This window comes from Oncorhynchus clarkii, chromosome 12 (genome assembly GCF_045791955.1).
Source record: "Oncorhynchus clarkii lewisi isolate Uvic-CL-2024 chromosome 12, UVic_Ocla_1.0, whole genome shotgun sequence".
NCBI lineage: Eukaryota > Metazoa > Chordata > Actinopteri > Salmoniformes > Salmonidae > Oncorhynchus > Oncorhynchus clarkii.
Window position 1 is genome coordinate 90,442,251 of NC_092158.1, and position 24,063 is coordinate 90,466,313.

A 24,063-nucleotide genomic window follows, 5' to 3' on the forward strand; every position below is an offset into this window, starting at 1 on the left:
GGGATCAGGCTAGTAAATACATACCAGGCCCAGTGGACAGATCTGGGATCAGGCTAGTAAATACATACCAGGCCCAGTGGACAGATCTGGGATCAGGCTAGTAAATACATACCAGGCCCAGTGGACAGATCTGGGATCAGGCTAGTAAATACATACCAGGCCCAGTGGACAGGTCTGGGACCTGTGGACAGGTCTGGGATCAGTCTAGTAAATACCTACCAGGCCCAGTGGACAGGTCTGGGATCAGGCTAGTAAATACCTACCAGGCCCAGTGGACAGGTCTGGGATCAGTCTAGTAAATACCTACCAGGCCCAGTGGACAGGTCTGGGACCAGTCTAGTAAATACATACCAGGCCCAGTGAACAGATCTGGGACCAGTCTAGTAAATACATACCAGGCCCAGGGGAATAAAGACGTGATGCACCAGCTCCCCAGAAGACGGCTCTGTGATGGACGACTTCAGGCGGTCCTGAAAGCAAAATAATGGAATCATAATAATCATAATATTTATCCTAAGCAACTTAACAGTCGTGCTGCATATATTTGATGTACGGCTGGTCCTGGGAATGGAAGCCTGCCGATGCTAATGCTCTACTAACTGAGCTACAGATAGTAAAACAGAGGACTGAGATTCTTTTTCTAAAGGGAAAACAGAGATCTGTATTTTTATTACATGATAGGACAGATGTAGGAACATATTGGGAGATAGACAGAGGGCAGACAGATGTAGGAACATATTGGGAGATAGACAGAGGGCAGACAGATGTAGGAACATATTGGGAGATAGACAGAGGGCAGACAGATGTAGGAACATATTGGGAGATAGACAGAGGGCAGACAGATGTAGGAACATATTGGGAGATAGACAGAGGGCAGACAGATGTAGGAACATATTGGGAGATAGACAGAGGGCAGACAGATGTAGGAACATATTGGGAGATAGACAGAGGGCAGACAGATGTAGGAACATATTGGGAGATAGACAGAGGGCAGACAGATGTAGGAACATATTGGGAGATAGACAGAGGGCAGACAGATGTAGGAACATATTGGGAGACAGAGGGCAGACAGATGTAGGAACATATTGGGAGATAGACAGAGGGCAGACAGATGTAGGAACATATTGGGAGATAGACAGAGGGCAGACAGATGTAGGAACATATTGGGAGATAAACAGAGGGCAGAAAATATGTAAGGATGCTGGAACCCCGTCTCCAAGGGGACATGTGTTGTCCAGAGTCGAGAAGGTTAGCACTACACCAGACCCCGGAGTATACTGAGGTGAGAAAATTAGAAAGAAATTAGCCTTTCATACGAAAGATTGATTTTGTGTGACAGAGAGGGACAATGGACAGAAACAAATGCCTCTGTTAGTCCACTAGATGGGCTCACCAGCAGACAGAAGGAGTACTTGACTTTCTGAAAAATGTCAACAAACTCCTCCTCAGGTGGAGGGCAGGCTTTCAGGGTCAGCAAATCATCTGCACACAAAACACAAAACAATCAACTACTATGATTTGGATTCATCAATGAAATAACATGTAACAATAGTACCCAGAACGCATGTACAACTTTATTCATTTCACTAGACCCTTCCTCCTGCTAGACCCTTCCTCCTGCTAGACCCTTCCTCCTGCTAGACCCTTCCTCCTGCTAGACCCTTCCTCCTGCTAGACCCTTCCTCCTGCTAGACCCTTCCTCCTCCTAGACCCTTCCTCCTGCTAGACCCTTCCTCCTGCTAGACCCTTCCTCCTACTAGACCCTTCCTCCTGCTAGACCCTTCCTCCTGTTCATCGCTTCTTGAGGTGCCACTGTACAGTTCCACTAGACAATGCTACAGTAAGTATACCTCTACACTGTACAGTTCCACTAGACAATGCTAGAGTAAGTATACCTCTACACTGTACAGTTCCACTAGACAATGCTACAGTAAGTATACCTCTACACTGTACAGTTCCACTAGACAATGCTACAGTAAGTATACCTCTACACTGTACAGTTCCACTAGACAATGCTACAGTAAGTACACCTCTACACTGTACAGTTCCACTAGACAATGCTACAGTAAGTATACCTCTACACTGTACAGTTCCACTAGACAATTCTACAGTAATCTACACTGTGTTGAAGAGCATCCTGTTTGTGCTGTGACTTGATTGGGTCCTGAGATTGCTACATGAGTTTTCTTACTTTTAAATTAATGATATGTGCCCATTGATTATTGAAGAATATAACTTCTAAATGCCTTATGAGCCATACCCCATCAGAACCCGAAATATATTTTTTACCTCCAATGTTTGTAAACAATGCAATTGTAAACAAACACTGTATAGCCAAAAAACATGGCTAAAACTATTATTTTGGTCTCATTTTTGGTCTCATCTATTTTTGAGAGTTGAGAGTGGTTACATTCCTCCAGCCCCATCCGACAGCTGTTTACCACCTTTAATAACTCTCTCTCTCTCTCTCCCACCCTCTCTCTCCTCTCTCTCTCTCTCTCTCTCTCTCTCTCTCCTCTCTCTCTCTCTCTCTCTCTCTCTCTCTCTCTCTCTCTCTCGCTCGCTCACCATCCTGCTTCTCTTTCTTCTTGCTTTTTCTGCTCTTCCTCTTCGTCTGGTTGAGGATGCTCTGAGCCTCAGCAGCCTGCTGCAGGCGTCCCATGAAGCGCTCCACGTCATCAAAACAGTGGTTTAGGATCTCCTGAAGGAAGAACACATCCCAGCTTAACCAGACACATCAATGCATTGGTCTGGTGAGAGCAGCCATGCACACACACACAAAGAATCACAGACACACACACACACCTGCACATGCACACACACACAAAGACACACACAGATACATACACGCACAAACACAAAGACACACGCACACACACACGCACGCACACAAGCGCGCGCACATACACACACGCACATGCACACACACACAAAGACACACACACAAAGACACACAAGCACATGCACACACACACACACACAGACACACACACACATGCACACAAACACACACACAAAGACACACAAGCACGCAAACACACGCGCACACATGCACCCACACACAAAGACACACAAACACACACACAAAGACACTCACACACATGCACACACACATTTGCATACATACTGTATGAACACACAAATACAGATACATACCACCTCTCTCTCTGCATGTCCTCGAGATGTGTATTTTGGCTCACTACTGGCCCCATTCACTGACGAGAGATATAACATAGATGTCAGTTTAAACAACACACACACACATTCACGCACACATACACATACAGTGCACACACATACACACACACACACACATGCACGCACACATACACATACAGTGCACACACATACACACACCTTTGAACACCTTTGCGTAGCCATGGGAAGGAAGTTGACCATCATGGGGCATGACTCTAACACCTGATGGCTTCCTAGAACGTACTGGGGGTGGTGTCCCAGACATCTGAGAGGGAGGGAGGGAGGGAGTTAGGGAGGGAGGGAGAGAGAGAGAGAGAGAGAGTGTGTGTGTGTTTAAAAATATATAGTTCACCTTTATTTAACCAGGTAGGCCAGTTGAGAACAAGTTCTCATTTACAATTGCGACCTGGCCAAGATAAAGCAACGCAGTTCGATACATATAACAACACAGAGTTACACATGGAGTAAAATAAACATACAGTAGAAAAATAAGTCTATATACAATGTGAGCAAATGAGGTGAGATAAGGGAGGTAAAGGCAAAAAAAAGGCCATGGTGGCAAAGTAAATACAATATAGCAAGTAAAACACTGGAATGGTAGATTTGCAGTAGAAGAATGTGCAAAGTAGAGATATAAATAATGTTGTGCAAATGAGCAAAATAAATAAATACAGTAGGGGGAGAGGTAGTTGTTTGGGTTAAATTATAGATGGGCTATGTACAGGTGCAGTAATCTGTGAGCTGCTCTGACAGCTGGTGCTTAAAGCTAGTGAGGGAGATAAGTGTTTCCAGTTTCAGATAACTGGAAGAAGAGGCAGCCAAAGGAAGAATTGGTTTTGGGGGTAACCAGAGAGATATACTGAACCTGCTGGAGCGAGTGCTACAGGTGGGTGCTGCTATGGTGACCAGCGAGCTGAGATAAGGGGGACTTTACCTAGCAGGGTCTTGTAGATGACCTGGAGCCAGGGGGTTTGGCGACGAGTATGAAGCGAAGGCCAGCCAACGAGAGCTTACAGGTCGCAGTGGTGGGTAGTATATGGGGCTTTGGTGACAAAACGGATGGCACTGTGATAGACTGCATCCAATTTATTGAGTAGGGTCCTGGAGGCCATTTTGTAAATGACATCGCCGAAGTCGAGGATCGGTAGGATGGTCAGTTTTATGTTTGACAGCATGAGTGAAGGATGCTTTGTTGCGAAATAGGAAGCCAATTCTAGATTTAACTTTGGATTGGAGATGTTTGATGTGAGTCTGGAAGGAGAGTTTACAGTCTAACCAGACCTAGGTATTTGTAGTTGTCCACATATTCTAAGTCAGAACCTTCCAGAGTAGTGATGCTGGACGGGCGGGCGGGTGCAGGCAGCGATCGGTTGAAGAGCCTGCATTTAGTTTTACTTGTATTTAAGAGCAATTGGAGGCCACGGGAGGAGAGTTGTATGGCATTGAAGCTCGTCTGGAGGGTTGTTAACACAGTGTCCAGAGAAGGGCCAGAAGTATACAGAATGGTGTCGTCTGCGGTGGATCAGAGGTGGATCAGAGACTCACCAGCAGCAAGAGCGACATCATTGATGTATACAGAGAAGAGAGTCGGTCCAAGAATTGAACCCTGTGGCACCCCCATGTAGACTGCCAGAGGCCCGGACAACAGGCCCTCCGATTTTACACACTGAACTCTATCAGAGAAGTAGTTGGTGAACCAGGCGAGGCAATCATTTGAGAAACCAAGGCTATCGAGTCTGCCGATGAGGATGTGGTGATTGACAGAGGCGAAAGCCTTGGCCAGGTCAATGAATACGTGTAATGGTGATGCCATCAATAAGTATTTTTGTTATAGTTCTTAAGACGTCAGCATGCTTCAGTTCGTCTGGCGGCTAGTCCGAGTGTGCTTGCATACTTCCCGAAAAGACTTTCGCTTGAAAAACGAGAAAAAAGCGTCAATAGTACTGTTTGTCCATTTTGAGACGCTGTAGCCAGAATACACTTCCTCAAAATAGTTATCTGTTAATTTTGACGTTCTTGCCGAGGAGATCTTAGTCGCGCAATTTTACATATCAATAAATGAGTCTAGCGACCAGCTATCTAATTTAAATTTGATCTACTCCCTATGGCAAAATATGCAGAATTGCAGGAATTTAACTAAAAACATATAGAATATATTGATGTTGGCAGACCTAAGAGCAACTGAGGTCCCTCATGATGAGTTCAGTTTTTTTGTGGCCCCACCCCCATCAGTTACCCATCCCTGATCTACACTGATCCACTTCCTTCAGATCTGTAATGGCTCAATAGGTAGGGACTAGCACTTAGATTAGGACAGAGATTCAATCAAGATGTAGGGACTAGGATTTAGATTAGGACAGAGATTCAATCAAGAGGTAGGGACTAGGATTTAGATTAGGACAGAGATTCAATCAAGAGGTAGGGACTAGCACTTAGATTAGGACAGAGATTCAATTAAGAGGTAGGGACTAGCACTTAGATTAGGACAGAGATTCAATCAAGACGTAGGGACTAGCACTTAGATTAGGACAGAGATTCAATCAAGAGGTAGGGACTAGGATTTAGATTAGGACAGAGATTAAATCAGGAGGTAGGGACTAGGATTTAGATTAGGACCGAGATTCAATCCGAGGCAGGTTGTAGCGCATTTGACATTAACCTTTGGTGACTAGAACTTGCAACCCCCAAAAATTCCTAACTTTATGCAAACGTCAGCACTTCAACCGTGCAATAACCAAATGGGGGAGGGAAGCTCTCACTAGCAAACTTTGACATAGACTACCACCATGTGATTCAGAAGGCAGTACAACCATAGACTATCACCATGTGATTCAGAAGGCAGTACAGCCATAGACTACCACCATGTGATTCAGAAGGCAGTACAACCATAGACTATCACCATGTGAATCAGAAGGCAGGACAACCATAGACTACCACCATGTGATTCAGAAGGCAGGACAACCATAGACTACCACCATGTGATTCAGAAGGCAGTACAACCATAGACTACCACCATGTGATTCAGAAGGCAGTACAACAACCATAGACTATCACCATGTGATTCATTAGGTACTGTACAACCACGGGGGGATTTCATTTTAACTGCCCGGTCAGATCTCACCAACAGGGGGCAGCAGTTTAACTGCCCAGTCAGATCTCACCAACAGGGGGCAGCAGTGTAACTGCCCAGTCAGATCTCACCAACAGGGGGCAGCAGTGTAACTGCCCAGTCAGATCTCACCTACAGGGGGCAGCAATGTAACTGCCCAGTCAGATGTCACCAACAGGGGACAGCAGTGTAACTGCCCAGTCAGATCTCACCAACAGAGGGCAGCAATGTAACTGCCCAGTCAGATCTCACCAACAAGGGACAGCAATGTAACTGCCCAGTCAGATCTCACCAACAGGGGGCAGCAGTGTAACTGCCCAGTCAGATCTCACCAACAGGGGACAGCAGTGTAACTGACCTGTCATATCTCACCAACAGTAGTATAACTGCCCAGTATAACTGCCCAGTCAGATCTCACCAACAGGGGGCAGCAGTGTAACTGCCCAGTCAGATCTCACCAGCAGGGGGCAGCAGTATAACTGCCCAGTCAGATCTCACCAACAGGGGACAGCAGTATAACTGCCCAGTCAGATCTCACCAACAGGGGGCAGCAGTGCAACTGCCCCGTCAGAATACAAAAGGTAGAAAAGTTAAGAGAAATACAGTCGGTTGTCTTATGACAACACAATGCTTAACAGAGACATACATAACGCATTGGACATTACAAATATATTGCAGAAAGTCAGGTCAAAAGTGCATCAGCACGAAAGTAAAACAAAAATTGCCTTGTGGATGAAGTACCTTGGTCAAGGGCACAACGGCAGTAGATGGCACATGAGATTGTAGCAGTTCTCATCTCACTTATCTCCTGTAAACTCTTCCACATACAGTACATACACCCTTAACAACATAAATCACCAACTGACTTTTTAAATACCGTGAGGTATTTTACTAGGCAAGTCAGTTACAATTACGGCCTACCCCGGCCAAACCCTCCCCTAACCCGGACAACGTTGGAACAATTGTGCGCCGCCTCTATGGGACTTCCGATCACGGCCGGTTGTGATACACCCCGGGATCGAACCAGGGTCTGTAGTGACGCCTCTAGCACTGAGATGCAGTGCCTTAGACCTCTGCGCCACTATTATCAGTTGATAGAAACATGCTGTGTGAAATGAAATATGTGTCACTCCAGTCCTGAATAGCTACTGGGAACGTGTGTTCGTTCCATCCCAGCAGTAATACACTTCATCTAACTCATTGTGGTCCATATTGAAGACCATGCTTCATTAACTGAAAACAGTGGAAGATGAGATCCCTCTACTACCTGTACTGTAAAACAATAAATACAACAACAAAAAACAGGAAGAGGCCTGAGGTGTGCGTCACATTGTCACATTCCCTCAGCTGACAGTGAGAATGCTGTTTAGCATTCCAATGTGTGTGTCTGTGTGTGTGTGTGTCTGTGTGTGGGTCACTGACAGATTCAGTGCAATGACATCATAGACCAAATCCATAATCCAAGTTATTTTCCTGATATTGACTTCTTCTATTGAAATCCATAAGGCTGATTTAAAAAATGTATTTTAAAGAAAACCGTGTGTCAAAATATGTTTCTATAATTCTGATCAGACAGTCTGCCTCTAAAGGGTACTGTCAAGATACCCTGCTCCTTTTAACAATGTATTGACTTTAACTCACATGTCAAACTCATTCCACAGAGGGCAGAGTATTTTTGCTCCTCCCTTGTAATTGGTTGATGAATTAAGGTTACTAATTAGTAAGGAACTCCCCTCACCTGGTTGTCTAGGTCTTAATTGAAAGGAAAAAAACAAAAACCAGCAGACGCTAGGCCCTCCATGGAATGAGTTTGACACCCCTGGTTTAACTGGTCCTTACTCTGCTCATCTCTCTCTCTGTCTCTCTTTCTCTCTCACTCCCCTTGTCTATATTCACAACAACTACACACGACTGACAGTCCTGTCTAACCTCACACCAAACTGTTCATGATGGTCTTCACATCTTTCTCACACACACACACACACACACACACACACACACACACACACACACACACACACACACACACACACACACACACACACACACACACACACACACAGGGTATAATCCATATAGAAATTGTCAGTACCTTTTGGTGTGTGTCTGCGTGTATTCCTCCAGCCCAGTCCAACAGCCTTGTCTGTCTACTGTCACATCCTGCTCTGTTTACACCAGTCTGTCTGTCCCTCCTTCTGGAGATATGCAAGAACGAGAAAAACAAGTCTAGCCTTCCTCTCTCCACAAATCTCACTTGGTTTCTCTCTCTCTCTCTCACTCACTCACTCACTCACTCACTCACAGACACACACTTTCTCTGTGACACAGTTCTGTGCTAAGGGCTGATCTGATCTGAATCTGAAGTGTAAATAAGCCCTGCCATGCAATCTCCAATGACAAACACGTCTGTTTAAATATGTTTTCCTGTTCTTAGTAGCGTTGTTATCAATGAATGTCTAAGTGTCACCAAACACCTACATTTTCAAAACATGATATTGCCTTGCAGTACAATTCTTCAAATGGTAGAAGTTGTGTGTACGTATGGACATGGCCCGAGGTGTCTGTGGAGATACTTTCCTGTCTAGTTCAAATTGAATAAATATCCACCTTTGCAGGAAAAGGAAAACTGGAGCACGAAGGTTTGGAGTCTTTTCTTGTGCGTATGCACCTTTAATACGTGATAATGAGATGAGATGTATTTCATTGTTTGTTAACTTACAGAGAACATAAACATCTCTATGCTCACAACTCAGACACACACATCCTGAAGGTCTGGAAGCTATGGGTCGATGGAGGTCCCAGGGCTGTGATCACACACATCCTGAAGGTCTGGAAGCTATGGGTCGATGGAGGTCCCAGGGCTGTGATCATTTGAGCCTGCTGCCAGCGGTGCAGGTCACCTTCATATCCTGGGACCTGCAGGTTGACTCTCCAATACCTCACCAGGTTTATCTGATTGATCCTCTACACCACCCTTTGAAGCTGGTCCTTTTTAAAACATTTCCAATCCCTCCTCTGTAAGATCACTGAGGTCCGATATGCCTCCTGTGTGTTCGTAGGTCTGACAGGACCTGGAGAAATCTCAAGTCAACCTCTGACTCCACATTACAAAACATGACCCACATAATGCTGCGTATAAACAACACTGTCTGTGTTTCATAGGTCTTGTGTCTGTGTGCTGACATGGTTTGGTGGCTTTGTGGCTTTCCTCCATTCATAACTGACTTGTGCCTTCCAGTGAGATACTATAGGATCCATGTGGTGTGGCTGTGTGGCTGTGTTTGTTTCACAGTCTGCTTTTCTTCTCATCTCTCTCCACCCCCACCCTCTCTTGCACTCTCTCTCTCTCTCTCTCTCTCCCTCTCCCTCTCACTCTCCCTCTCTCTCTCTCTCTCTCTCTCTCTCTCTCTCTCTCTCTCTCTCTCTCTCTCTCCCTCCCAAACTCTCTCTCTCCATCTCCCTCCCTCTCTCCCCTCTCTCTCTCTCTCTCTCTCTCTCTCTCTCTCCCTCCCAAACTCTCTCTCTTTATCTCTCTCTCTCCCTCCCTCTCTATCATTCTGTCATGGTGTCTGTGTTCTGGTGGAGCTGGTTTGTCCAGGGTCATAAAGTCACATAGCTTCAGTCTCTCTCCATTGACCTGTCTGCCACAATGCCTCACACTCTCTCTCTAACCGGTTATGGATGACACACACACATCACACCCACATCCCCACCCACACACACCCACATCCACACCCACACACATACACACAGAGACGTCACACGATGCATAGTATCAGAAGAATGGTGTTACTTCAGTGGTGTAGGCATTCGTGTTACATCTCCATGAATTAGTCACAACAAGTACAGTTACTATATACAGTAGTGATAATATATGATACAGCAGCTAAGGTCCTCAGGTTGTACTGCATAGAGCCATGACTACATGGAACTGATACAGCAGCTAAGGTCCTCAGGTTGTACTGCATAGAGCCATGACTACATGGAACTGATACTGCAGCCAAGGTCATCAGGTTGTACTGCATAGAGCCATGACTACATGGAACTGATACTGCAGCCAAGGTCATCAGGTTGTACTGCATAGAGCCATGACTACATGGAACTGATACAGCAGCCAATGTCATCAGGTTGTACTGCATAGAGCCATGACTACATGGAACTGATACAAGCAGTAGAATCAGATTTAAAACACAGATACAAATACACCTAATGGAACAGCGGGGACTGTGAAGAGACACACACAAAGGTACAGACACACACTTACACAGACACATGACTAGACACACTCTACACACACGTACTGTACACATTCATTTTGTATTGTAGATATGTGATAGTAGAGAAATGGCCTGAGGGAACACGCTTAATGTGTTGTGAAAGGAACTAATATGGATATGGTTTTGGTAAGGGAGCCTAGTGGTAACCAGACCATATGGTTTTGGTAAGGGAGCCTAGTGGTAACCAGACCATATGGTTTTGGTATTGGAATCTAGTGGTAACCAGACCATATGGTTTTGGTAAGGGAGCCTAGTGGTAACCAGACCATATGGTTTTGGTATTGGAGTCTAGTGGTAACCAGACCATATGGTTTTGGTAAGGGAGCCTAGTGGTAACCAGACCATATGGTTTTGGTATTGGAGTCTAGTGGTAACCAGACCATATGGTTTTGGTATTGGAGTCTAGTGGTAACTAGACCATATGGTTTTGGTTTTGGAGTCTAGTGGTAACCAGACCATATGGTTTTGGTATTGGAGTCTAGTGGTAACCAGACCATATGGTTTTGGTAAGGGAGCCTAGTGGTAACCAGACCATATGGTTTTGGTATTGGAGTCTAGTGGTAACCAGACCATATGGTTTTGGTATTGGAGTCTAGTGGTAACCAGACCATATGGTTTTGGTTTTGGAGTCTAGTGGTAACCAGACCATATGGTTTTGGTTTTGGAGTCTAGTGGTACATAAGGATGACAACAGTGGAACTGGAGCTTAGCCAGTCGTGGTGCTACCAACTCACAGCCTTACCTTGGCATGAACTAATTAACTTATTATGTGGGTAGAGAGGAGGATGGATGGTGATGTTATTGTGTGGGTAGAGAGGAGGATGGATGGTGATGTTATTGTGTGGGTAGAGAGGAGGATGGATGGTGATGTTATTGTGTGGGTAGAGAGGAGGATGGATGGTGATGTTATTGTGTGGGTAGAGAGGAGGATGGATGGTGATGTCATTATGTGGGTAGAGAGGAGGATGGATGGTGATGTTATTATGTGGATAGAGAGGAGGATGGATGGTGATGTTATTGTGTGGATAGAGAGGAGGATGGATGGTGATGTTATTGTGTGGATAGAGAGGAGGATGGATGGTGATGTCATTATGTGGGTAGAGAGGAGGATGGATGGTGATGTTATTGTGTGGGTAGAGAGGAGGATGGATGGTGATGTTATTGTGTGGGTAGAGAGGAGGATGGATGGTGATGTCATTGTGTGGATAGAGAGGAGGATGGATGGTGATGTTATTATGTGGGTAGAGAGGAGGATGGATGGTGATGTTATTGTGTGGATAGAGAGGAGGATGGATGGTGATGTTATTATGTGGATAGAGAGGAGGATGGATGGTGATGTCATTATGTGGATAGAGAGGAGGATGGATGGTGATGTTATTGTGTGGGTAGAGAGGAGGATGGATGGTGATGTTATTGTGTGGGTAGAGAGGAGGATGGATGGTGATGTTATTGTGTGGGTAGAGAGGAGGATGGATGGTGATGTCATTATGTGGGTAGAGAGGAGGATGGATGGTGATGTTATTATGTGGGTAGAGAGGAGGATGGATGGTGATGTTATTGTGTGGGTAGAGAGGAGGATGGATGGTGATGTCATTATGTGGGTAGAGAGGAGGATGGATGGTGATGTTATTATGTGGATAGAGAGGAGGATGGATGGTGATGTTATTGTGTGGGTAGAGAGGAGGATGGATGGTGATGTTATTGTGTGGATAGAGAGGAGGATGGATGGTGATGTCATTATGTGGGTAGAGAGGAGGATGGATGGTGATGTTATTGTGTGGGTAGAGAGGAGGATGGATGGTGATGTTATTGTGTGGGTAGAGAGGAGGATGGATGGTGATGTCATTATGTGGGTAGAGAGGAGGATGGATGGTGATGTTATTGTGTGGGTAGAGAGGAGGATGGATGGTGATGTTATTGTGTGGGTAGAGAGGAGGATGGATGGTGATGTTATTGTGTGGGTAGAGAGGAGGATGGATGGTGATGTTATTGTGTGGGTAGAGAGGAGGATGGATGGTGATGTCATTATGTGGGTAGAGAGGAGGATGGATGGTGATGTTATTATGTGGATAGAGAGGAGGATGGATGGTGATGTTATTGTGTGGATAGAGAGGAGGATGGATGGTGATGTTATTGTGTGGATAGAGAGGAGGATGGATGGTGATGTCATTATGTGGGTAGAGAGGAGGATGGATGGTGATGTTATTGTGTGGGTAGAGAGGAGGATGGATGGTGATGTCATTATGTGGGTAGAGAGGAGGATGGATGGTGATGTTATTGTGTGGGTAGAGAGGAGGATGGATGGTGATGTCATTATGTGGGTAGAGAGGAGGATGGATGGTGATGTTATTGTGTGGGTAGAGAGGAGGATGGATGGTGATGTTATTGTGTGGGTAGAGAAGAGGATGGATGGTGATGTTATTGTGTGGGTAGAGAGGAGGATGGATGGTGATGTTACTATGTTCTGTAAGATTTAATTCTATCTATTTATGTATTCTATGTAGAAGTAGCAGTCATTTTTAATTGTCCAAGACAAATTCTCCCTTGGGACAATAAAATACACTGAGTGTACAAAACATTATGAACACCTGCTCTTTCCATGACATAAACTGACCAGGTGAATTCAGGCGAAAGCTGTGATCCCTTATTGACGTCACTTGTTAAATCCACTTCAATCAGTGTAGATGAAGAGGAGGAGACACGTTAAAGAAGGATGTTTAAGCCTTGCAACAATTGAGATGTGTATTGTGTAGGTGTTCCATTCAGAGAGTGGACAAAATATTTAAGTGCCTTTGAACAGGGTACGGTAGTAGCTGCCAGGCGCATCGGTTTGTGTCAAGAACTGCAATGCTGCCGGGTTTTTCGCACGGGGGAGGGGGGGGGGGGGGGTAAATCATATCCTATCTCATCCTCCCCCTTTGGGCAGGTGTAAAGCTCTCTGTAGCTTAACTAATAAAAAAAGGTTTTAAAAAGTCAAAACACACTCCGGACACCCATTTGTGTGTGTGTGTGTGTGTGTGTGTGTGTGTGTGTGTGTGTGTGTGTGTGTGTGTGTGTGTGTGTGTGTGTGTGTGTGTGTGTGTGTGTGCATGTGCGTGTGTGTGTTTTCAGGATGAGCTCATGAAATACCATGTGTTAACTTAGAGCTCCCCACTGTGGATAAAGTTATTACATATGAACTGACCAGTCGAATTCCACTATTGGAATGTCATTCAACATTCAATAGTGCTACTTGTGAAGAGTTCATTTAACACTAAGAGTAAGTCAAAAACTAAGTATATAAAGTAGGCAGGGTCTTAAATACCTAAAGACACAGTAACAATTTCAGATTAACGCTGTCACGTCGACGCTGCCTAATGAATAAGATATGTTCTAATGAATAAAAAATAGAGTGATTATCTTTTAAAGCTGAATTGATTGTTTATAGTCATGCACTAGGCTTACAACGGTTGTCTCTCCTACAGTTCCTAAAAAAGGACACTTGACATGAAAATTACTTTACACCGAATTGCAATTTGTTGCGCATTTGTGGCATGTAATTCAAACACTTCGGTCAACATGCAGCTAACTAAAGAAACCAATCTCAAGCGAACCACTGATATCGGCCCTGTGTGTATTTTGTAATATTATAGGGGGCTGTGAAGGGAGGGACTGTGAAGGGAGACCAGAGCCAATCAAAAGACGAAGGGAGTTGGTCTTCTTGATATCTTGGCAAGACGACAGATCATGCTTCTTACAGTGCTACAACGTGGCGCCTGTGAAGTTTTGTATAGGATTCCGAATAGCAATGATCAAGTTGAGCGCTCCAGAGAACCCTTCGTTATTATTTGCGTCAACCCAGACGTAATTTAGAGACAAGACAAGGTTCTCGTTCTGCTGGGGTAACGGACCAAGACTGGCAGTGAGAAGTTGTCCGACGTCAGAGACTACTCCCCCAAGTGCACAGCGCGACGTAGAGGGCACACCATGGTATGTTCAATATTACCACTGAGAACGTTATTGAATATCTTGTTAGGTTGATGCACTCATGCGCTGTTTGCAAGTGAGACTTGGTTTTAAAAGCGTCTTTTCTTTTACACAGAACCCCCCTCTTCCTTGCGTTCTAACCTTAATGGCATCATGACTACATAGCGACCTTTGTCTACCCTTTTACATCTTTTAAAATGTTCAGTAAATAGCCTAATTGTTTTTCGTTTACTGCCGATTGCGTGTGGGTTATTTTCTCACTTGAAAAATGTGTACTATTACTTATGGAATAGCCCGATTGGCAGCAATTCAGTTTGTTTCTTTTCACTTCGGGGTAGTAATATTTGTGTAATATTCATGTAATTATAATTCATTTATTCTGTCCTATTTCTATGGTAATGCCCTGACCTCATTTCAAATGATATGGATGAAGGATTTTTTAAATGTACATTTTTACATTGTTGTCAGTTTGTCTCAACCTATAAACTGTTTTCTGTGTAGCGAAAGTGTAGGACTATAGGACCTCATCAGAGAAATAAGTAGGCTAGCAACCTTTTTATAACCCGACAAAGATCAGAGTTTACGCCAAACAATGCTGTTCCCAAGGTGACTTGAAGAGCCAGTACCCAAACTCATTTTGGAAAGTACTTTGTTAAGGCTGGAAAGAAACACTTCGTTTTTCGTTTGGGTTGGAAGTAAAAAGAGACATTTCCATGTTCTGAAAAGAAAATGGACTGGGAAATATTCTTAGACAACAGAAAATCGTACACACATCTTGGTCTGTGTCCGTCTTTGTCTGTGTGTCTGTTCCAAGTGTCTTGCCAAATCTAAACATGTACAGGGTTTCTGTTGAGGTTGGAAATATGTTACTTACTGCAACATAATAAATAGTATTTCAACCAGTGTAGGGTTTTCACAGTGCCATTGTCTGTGGATCACTGACATTCACTCTGTGGATGGATCTTGCTGCGATGCACTTTGCATATTGAACTAGAAGGTAAACAACCACATGCTAGTAAAGTTCCGTTCTCATTATAACACATTATACAGTTACAATAGATCCACAGGATTATGATGCACTGGTGAGTTTAGTTAGCATATAATCTCCATTACAATGTACCTGTAGTGTTAGTTTGTCCCATAGGGCTCTGGTCAAAAGTATTGTCAAACAAAACGTTATGTAATATTATTTCATTCAGATTTCTCTCACTTACAAATACATTCATGTAACTGCAACTGAGTTATTGACCGGAGGCGTGGGGTTTATTATGACCCAGTCTGAGAATCGCTGTTTACACACAGTTAGTTTTTTTACAAATCAAGTGTTGGGTGTGTATTTATTTAACATAACACTTTGGGTGTGTGTGGCTCTCTGGGACGCCATGTTCTCTCTTTACTGATAGTGTTTCACTGACCAGTAGCCTAGTTAAATAAAGGTTAAATATATATATTTTTTTTTAAATAGCCCAAAATGACCATGGACTCCATGTTCTCTCTTCACAGACACAGTGTTTCACCGACCAGTAGCTCAAAACAACTCTGGACACTGAACCACTATGGGGGGCAGAGGGTTAGGGGTGAAGAGGTAGAATTAGAGGTGAGCTATATTTAGAGAGAGGCAGAGAGAGAGGCAGAGAGAGAGAGAGAGAGAAGAAAGACAGAGAACTAGAGGAGTCAAAAGGGGTGATGTGTTGAAAGAGTGAATGACAAAGCTGTTTGGAGTTGAGTACTAAAGTCTAACCTGTTTAGGACTACTCCTGCAATACCTCCTTGAGAGGCTAAATTGAAATGAGCAACATCAACATGAGAGTCTCAACAACAAAATGGACCCTCAAAAAACAGCAGCAACAACAACGATGACAACAACAACTAAAAAGACTCTAAATCAGTATACAACCTATAGTCTTGTCTATACCTGTCCTCTCTTACTAAGCACTGACTGATGATAGCTGATGTAGATGAATGTACCCAGCTGAATGTACCTAGATGAATGTACCCAGCTGAAGGTACCCATCTGAATGTACCTAGATTAATGTAGCCAGCTGATGGAACCAAGCTGAATGTACCTAGATGCATGTACCCAGCTGAATGTACCGAGATTAATGTACCCATCTGAATGTACCTAGATTAATGTAGCCAGCTGAACGTACCCAGCTGAATGTACATAGATTAGTGTACCTATATTCATGTACTCAGCTGAATGTAACTGTAAGAGTGTCTGTAAGAGTGTCTGCTAAATTACCAAAATGTAAATGTAGCCTAATAGTCAATCTACCAGTTTAACCAGAGTGTATTGGCTATTGTAAACCAATCAGCTCAGAGCAGATCTAGTAAGGTGCTCCAAATAGCTTCCCTATTCCCATAGTAGAATGACTCTGTGGTAACTCCTGCCAGTAGTAGTGTGGATCCATTACAATACCCCTCCTCCTGCTGTAAACCAATGTAACCCTCGAGTCACACTTGTCAGAATAGATTTACCCAATGGAAACCACATGTTTGACTCTGTCTCATTAATTACATTCCAGCCATTACAATGAAGTGTGTGTGTGTGTGTGTGTGTGTGTGTGTGTGTGTGTGTGTGTGTGTGTGTGTGTGTGTGTGTGTGTGTGTGTGTGTGCGTGTGCGTGTGCGTGTAAGAGACACTACCTGTTCTATCTGGCTGCAGCTAGGTTCTTCTCCACTCTTACAGCTGATACTAGCCGTGCCCCTGTGCCAAGGAGGTCACTATAGTAAATAACCTTGCACAAGCCTTGGCCTCTGCGAGTCAGAACGCCTCATAGGAGCCTGTTTCTGTAGCATGAGGCAGCTTGATGTTCAAGTACATCCCCTGGACAGGAGACTAGTGGTGTAAATGTGGTTCCCCGGTGTGGAGAATCCAGGGTGGGTTCAGTTGGCAGTTGGTTTTATCACCAGAACACAGAGCAGTGGTAGAGAGATCATGGTTGATATATCTGCTGCTCATGGTAACAGAGGGAGACCACAGCTTCTATTTGATACTCTAACAGCTTCCATTTGATACTGTAACAGCTTCTATTTAATACTGTAACATAAAATGGATGGACTGAATCCCGTCGAGTCACCAGCTGTGAAAAACAAGTACCAGACAAATAACAGAGTCTGTGGGGAAACAACCTTTGTTTATAGTCTATTGACACCCACTCACTATCAGAACCTGTACATTAAGCCCCATGTTTATAGTCTATTGACACCCACTCACTATCAGAACCTGTACATTAAGCCCCATGTTTATAGTCTATTGACACCCACTCACTATCAGAACCTGTACATTAAGCCCCATGTTTATAGTCTATTGACACCCACTCACTATCAGAACCTGTACATTAAGCCCCATGTTTATAGTCTATTGACACCCACTCACTATCAGAACCTGTACATTAAGCCCCATGTTTATAGTCTATTGACACCCACTCACTATCAGAACCTGTACATTAAGCCCCATGTTTATAGACTATTGACACCCCCTCACTATCAGAACCTGTACATTAAGCCCCATGTTTATAGTCTATTGACACCCCCTCACTATCAGAACCTGTACATTAAGCCCCATGTTTATAGTCTATTGACACCCACTCACTATCAAAACCTGTACATTAAGCCCCATGTTTATAGTCTATTGACACCCACTCACTATCAGAACCTGTACATTAAGCCCCATGTTTATAGTCTATTGACACCCCCTCACTATCAGAACCTGTACATTAAGCCCCATGTTTATAGTCTATTGACACCCACTCACTATCAGAACCTGTACATTAAGCCCCATGTTTATAGTCTATTGACACCCACTCACTATCAGAACCTGTACATTAAGCCCCATGTTTATAGTCTATTGACACCCACTCACTATCAGAACCTGTACATTAAGCCCCATGTTTATAGTCTATTGACACCCACTCACTATCATAACCTGTACATTAAGCCCCATGTTTATAGTCTATTGACACCCACTCACTATCAGAACCTGTACATTAAGCCCCATGTTTATTGTCTATTGACTGTTTATTGTATATAATATGAGACATATCTAGCAGGCCTGTGAAGAGCCCCCCTTGCCTTTCCTGCTCTAACACCTGCACTACCACTGACTTTTCTCATAGATTCTTTACTGAGGGAAGATCTACTTAATACAACTGTGATATGTGGTTGTCCCAAACAGCTAACATAATATATAATGTTAGTCGCTCTGGATAAGTGTCTGCTCAATGACTCAAATGTAAAATGTAAAAAGAAACCAATGTGGCACACACACAAACACACACACTCACACACCTATCTCTATTGGGACACCTGTTCTTCGTTTCCTTTGTCTAGATGGAGAAGCCTCCATTGCCTAGCGATGAGGAGGGCACTAGGATGGGAGAGAGTCGGTCGGAGGCGGAGCTCCTGGACTTGGGAGTGCAGGGGACCTCCGGGGGCGTGGCGTCGTCTGGGGATGCAGACGACCGCCCGGCGTGGGACAGCAAGCTGCAGTATGTACTGGCTCAGGTGGGCTTCAGCGTGGGCTTGGGGAACGTATGGAGGTTCCCCTACCTCTGCCATCAGAACGGAGGAGGTGAGTTTCACCCTGAGAGGGAGAGTGAGAAAGGGAGTGAGAGGGAGAGGGAGAGAATGGTATATTTCAAATTCCATAAGGCAACTTTACATGCACTCTTAGAAAAAAAGGGTTCCAAAAGGGTTCTTTGGCTGTCTCCATAGGAGAACCCTTTTAGGTTCCATGTAGAAGCCTCTGTGGAAAGGGTTCTACATGAAACCTAAAAGGTTCTACATGAAACCTAAAAGTTCAACCTCGAACCAAAAAGGGTTCTTCAAAGGGTTCTTCAAAGGGTTCTTCAAAGGGTTCTTCTATGTGGACAGCCGAAGAACCCTTTCAGCAGCTACTCCTGAATTATTTGACATATTTGACATAAATACACAAATAAAGGGGGAAAGGGGGGGATTCCTAGTCAGTTGTACAACTGACTGCATTCAACTGAAATGTGACATCCACGTCTTTGTTGCCCAGGGAACAGTTGGTTAACTTAGTTTGAATTTTGTAAAGTTAGTGTGGGAGAGGTGGGGAAATTATTGTTATCGATCAATAATGACAAATCTCCTGGCATTGACAACTTAGATGGAAAGCTACTGAGGATGGTAGCTGACTCCATAGCCACTCCTACTGAGGATGGTAGCTGACTCTATAGCCACAACTACTGAGGATGGTAGCTGACTCTATATCTACTCCTACTGAGGATGCTAGCTGACTCTATAGCCACTCCTACTGAGGATGGTAGCTGACTCTATAGCCACTCCTACTGAGGATGGTAGCTGACTCTATAGCCACTCCTACTGAGGATGGTAGCTGACTCTATAGCCACTCCTACTGAGGATGGTAGCTGACTCTATAGCCACTCCTACTGAGGATGGTAGCTGACTCTATAGCCACTCCTACTGAGGATGGTAGCTGACTCTATAGCCACTCCTACTGAGGATGGTAGCTGACTCTATATCCACTCCTATCTGTCAGATCTTTAATCTGAGTCTAGAGGAAAGTCTTTCCCTGGAGGGAAGCCAAAGTCATTCCGCTACCCAAGAGTGGTAAAGCAGCCTTTACTGGTTCTAACAGCAGACCTATAGGCTTGCTGCCAGATCTTAGCAAACTGTTGGAAAAAATTGTGTTTGATGAAATACAATGCTATTTCTCTGTAAACAAATTAACAACAGACTTTCAGCATGCTTATAGAGAAGGGCACTCAACATGTACTGCACTGACACAAATGAATGATGATTGGTTGAAAGAAATTGATAATAATAATATTGTGGGAGCTGTAGATTTCAGTGCAGCCTTTGATATTATTGACCATAACCTGTTGTTGAAAAAATGTATGTGTTATGGCTTTTCAACCTCAGCTCTGAATCCACGATATGGCAATCTATCTAATAGAATTCAATGGGTTTTCTTTAATGGAATCTTCTCTAATGTCAAATATGTAAAGTGTGGTATACCGCAGGGCAGCTCTCTAGGCCCTCTACTCTTTTCTATTTTTACCAATGACCTGCCATTGACATTAAACAAAGCATGTGTGTCCATGTATACTGATGATTCAACTATATATGCATCAGCAACCACAGCTAATGAATTCACTGAAATCCTTAATAAAGAGTTGCTGTCTGTTTGTTCTGGTCCTGAACATCTCTAAAACTAAGAGCATTGTATTTGGTACAAATCATTCCTTAAGTGCTAGACCTCAGCTGATTCTGGTAATGAATGGTGTGGCTGTTGAACAAGTTGAGGAGACTAAATTACTTGGCGTTACCTTAGATTGTAAACTGTCATGGTCAAGACATATAGATTCAATGGTTGTAAAGATGGGGAGAGGTCTAGTCGTAATAAAGAGATGCTCTGCTTTTTTTGACACCACACTCCAAAAAGCAAGTTCTGCAGGCTCTAGTTTTGTCTAATCTTGATTATTGTCCAGTCATTTGGTCCAGTACTGCAAGGAAAAACCTAGTTAAGCTGCAGCTGGCCCAGAACAGAGCGGCACATTTTGCTCTTAATTGTAATTAGAGGGCTGATATAAATGCTATGCTGCCAGTTTCTCTTGGCTAAGAGTTGAGGAGAGACTGACTGCATCACTTCTTCTTTTTATAACAAACATTGTTTGCATAGTCAACATCCCAAATTGTTTGCATAGTCATCTTACACACAGCTTTGACACACACACTTATCCCACCAGACATGCCACAAAAGGGGTCTTTTCACAGTCCCCATATTCAAGAAAGCCTACAGTATTATATAGAGCCCTTACTGCATGGAACTTCCATCTTATATTGATCAAATAAACATCAAACCTGGTTTAAAAAAACAGATAAAGCAAAACCTCACGGCACAACGCCTCTCTCCTGTTTGACCTAGATAGTGTGTGTGTATGCATTGATATGTAGGCTACGTATCAATGTGTCTTTAAAAAAATGTATGTTGTTCTGTCCTTGAGCTGTTCTTATCTATTAATGTTCTGTATTATGTCATTCTGTATTATATTTCATGTTTTGTGTGGACCTCAGGAAGAGTAGCTGCTGCTTTTGCAACAGCTAATGGGGATCCTAATAAAATACAAAAAAAAATGACACGCTCAGGGGCAGAACAACAGATTTTTACCTTGTCAGCTCGGGGATTTGATCCAGCAACCTTTCGGTTACTAGCCCAATGCTCTAACCACTAGATACACAATACACAATAAATTAATCAACAAACGTTTTATCACTAATTATTATTACAACCAGCACTTTCAGTCCTTATTATGTGGGACTAGGACCATCACTATCAGACTTTATGCTGTGGGACTAGGACCATCACTATCAGACTTCATGCTGTGGGACTATAACCATCACTTTCAGACTTAATGCTGTGGGACTAGAACCATCACTTTCAGACTTTATGCTGGGGGACTAGAACCATCACTTTCAGACTTTATGCTGGGGGACTAGAACCATCACTTTCAGACTTCATGCTGCGGGACTAGAACCATCACTTTCAGACTTTCTGCTGCGGGACTAGAACCATCACTTTCAGACTTTATGCTGCGGGACTAGAACCATCATTTTCAGACTTTATGCTGTGGGACTAGAACCATCACTTTCAGACTTCATGCTGGGGGACTAGAACCATCACTTTCAGACTTCATGCTGTGGGACTAGAACCATCACTTTCAGACTTCATGCTGTGGGACTAGAACCATCACTTTCAGACTTCATGCTGTGGGACTAGAACCATCACTTTCAGACTTCATGCTGTGGGACTAGAACCATCACTTTCAGACTTCATGCTGTGGGACTAGAACCATCACTTTCAGACTTCATGCTGTGGGACTAGAACCATCACTTTCAGACTTTATGCTGTGGGACTAGAACCATCACTTTCAGACTTCATGCTGTGGGACTAGAACCATCACTTTCAGACTTCATGCTGTGGGACTAGAACCATCACTTTCAGACTTTATGCTGGGGGACTAGAACCATCACTTTCAGACTTCATGCTGGGGGACTAGAACCATCACTTTCAGACTTCATGCTGTGGGACTAGAACCATCACTTTCAGACTTTATGCTGTGGGACTAGAACCATCACTTTCAGACTTTATGCTGGGGGACTAGAACCATCACTTTCAGACTTTATGCTGTGGGACTAGAACCATCACTTTCAGACTTCATGCTGTGGGACTAGAACCATCACTTTCAGACTTCATGCTGTGGGACTAGAACCATCACTTTCAGACTTCATGCTGTGGGACTAGAACCATCACTTTCAGACTTTATGCTGTGGGACTAGAACCATCACTTTCAGACTTCATGCTGTGGGACTAGAACCATCACTTTCAGACTTCATGCTGTGGGACTAGAACCATCACTTTCAGACTTCATGCTGTGGGACTAGAACCATCACTTTCAGACTTCATGCTGTGGGACTAGAACCATCACTTTCAGACTTTATGCTGTGGGACTAGAACCATCACTATCAGACTTCATGCTGCGGGACTAGAACCAATCACTTTCAGACTTCATGCTGTGGGACTAGAACCATCACTTTCAGACTTCATGCTGGGGGACTAGAACCATCACTTTCAGACTTCATGCTGTGGGACTAGAACCATCACTTTCAGACTTCATGCTGGGGGACTAGAACCATCACTTTCAGACTTTATGCTGTGGGACTATAACCATCACTTTCAGACTTCATGCTGTGGGACTAGAACCATCACTATCAGACTTGATGCTGTGGGACTAGAACCATCACTTTCAGACTTCATGCTGTGGGACTAGAACCATCACTATCAGACTTCATGCTGTGGGACTAGAACCATCACTTTCAGACTTCATGCTGTGGGACTAGAACCATCACTATCAGACTTCATGCTGTGGGACTAGAACCATCACTTTCAGACTTCATGCTGTGGGACTAGAACCATCACTTTCAGACTTCATGCTGTGGGACTAGAACCATCACTTTCAGACTTCAGGCTGTGGGACTAGAACCATCACTATCAGACTTCATGCTGTGGGACTAGAACCATCACTTTCAGACTTCATGCTGTGGGACTAGAACCATCACTTTCAGACTTCATGCTGTGGGACTAGAACCATCACTTTCAGACTTCATGCTGGGGGACTAGAACCATCACTTTCAGACTTCATGCTGTGGGACTAGAACCATCACTTTCAGACTTCATGCTGGGGGACTAGAACCATCACTTTCAGACTTTATGCTGTGGGACTATAACCATCACTTTCAGACTTCATGCTGTGGGACTAGAACCATCACTATCAGACTTGATGCTGTGGGACTAGAACCATCACTTTCAGACTTCATGCTGTGGGACTAGAACCATCACTATCAGACTTCATGCTGTGGGACTAGAACCATCACTTTCAGACTTCATGCTGTGGGACTAGAACCATCACTATCAGACTTCATGCTGTGGGACTAGAACCATCACTTTCAGACTTCATGCTGTGGGAC

At 43.9% G+C, this 24,063-nt stretch overlaps 2 protein-coding genes across 5 annotated transcripts in view; one reads left to right on the top strand and one right to left on the bottom strand.

Annotated features, from left to right (window-relative positions):
• LOC139421616 (epidermal growth factor receptor kinase substrate 8-like protein 1) overlaps positions 1-17,217 on the bottom strand; it is a 34,514-nt gene extending 17,297 nt beyond the window's left edge. Inside the window, exons 1-6 of one of the 4 annotated variants that reach the window (XM_071172679.1) lie at positions 17,197-17,217; positions 3,358-3,463; positions 3,157-3,215; positions 2,569-2,701; positions 1,394-1,482; positions 396-470 (exon numbers count right to left, since the gene is read on the bottom strand). In XM_071172679.1, the coding sequence (XP_071028780.1) occupies positions 396-470; positions 1,394-1,482; positions 2,569-2,701; positions 3,157-3,215; positions 3,358-3,463 (462 nt within the window). In that variant the 5' untranslated portion in view covers positions 17,197-17,217. Of the gene's footprint in view, positions 1-395; positions 471-1,393; positions 1,483-2,568; positions 2,702-3,156; positions 3,216-3,357; positions 3,464-3,550; positions 3,572-8,399; positions 8,450-17,196 lie in introns of those variants that run through there. The other 3 variants (XM_071172680.1, XM_071172676.1, XM_071172677.1) reach the window with 3 other exon arrangements.
• LOC139421611 (sodium-dependent neutral amino acid transporter B(0)AT2-like) overlaps positions 14,293-24,063 on the top strand; it is a 30,355-nt gene continuing 20,584 nt past the window's right edge. Inside the window, exons 1-2 of the mRNA XM_071172669.1 lie at positions 14,293-14,553; positions 18,883-19,123. Coding sequence (XP_071028770.1) covers positions 14,551-14,553; positions 18,883-19,123 — 244 coding nt within the window. The 5' untranslated portion in view covers positions 14,293-14,550. The remainder of the gene's footprint in view (positions 14,554-18,882; positions 19,124-24,063) is intronic.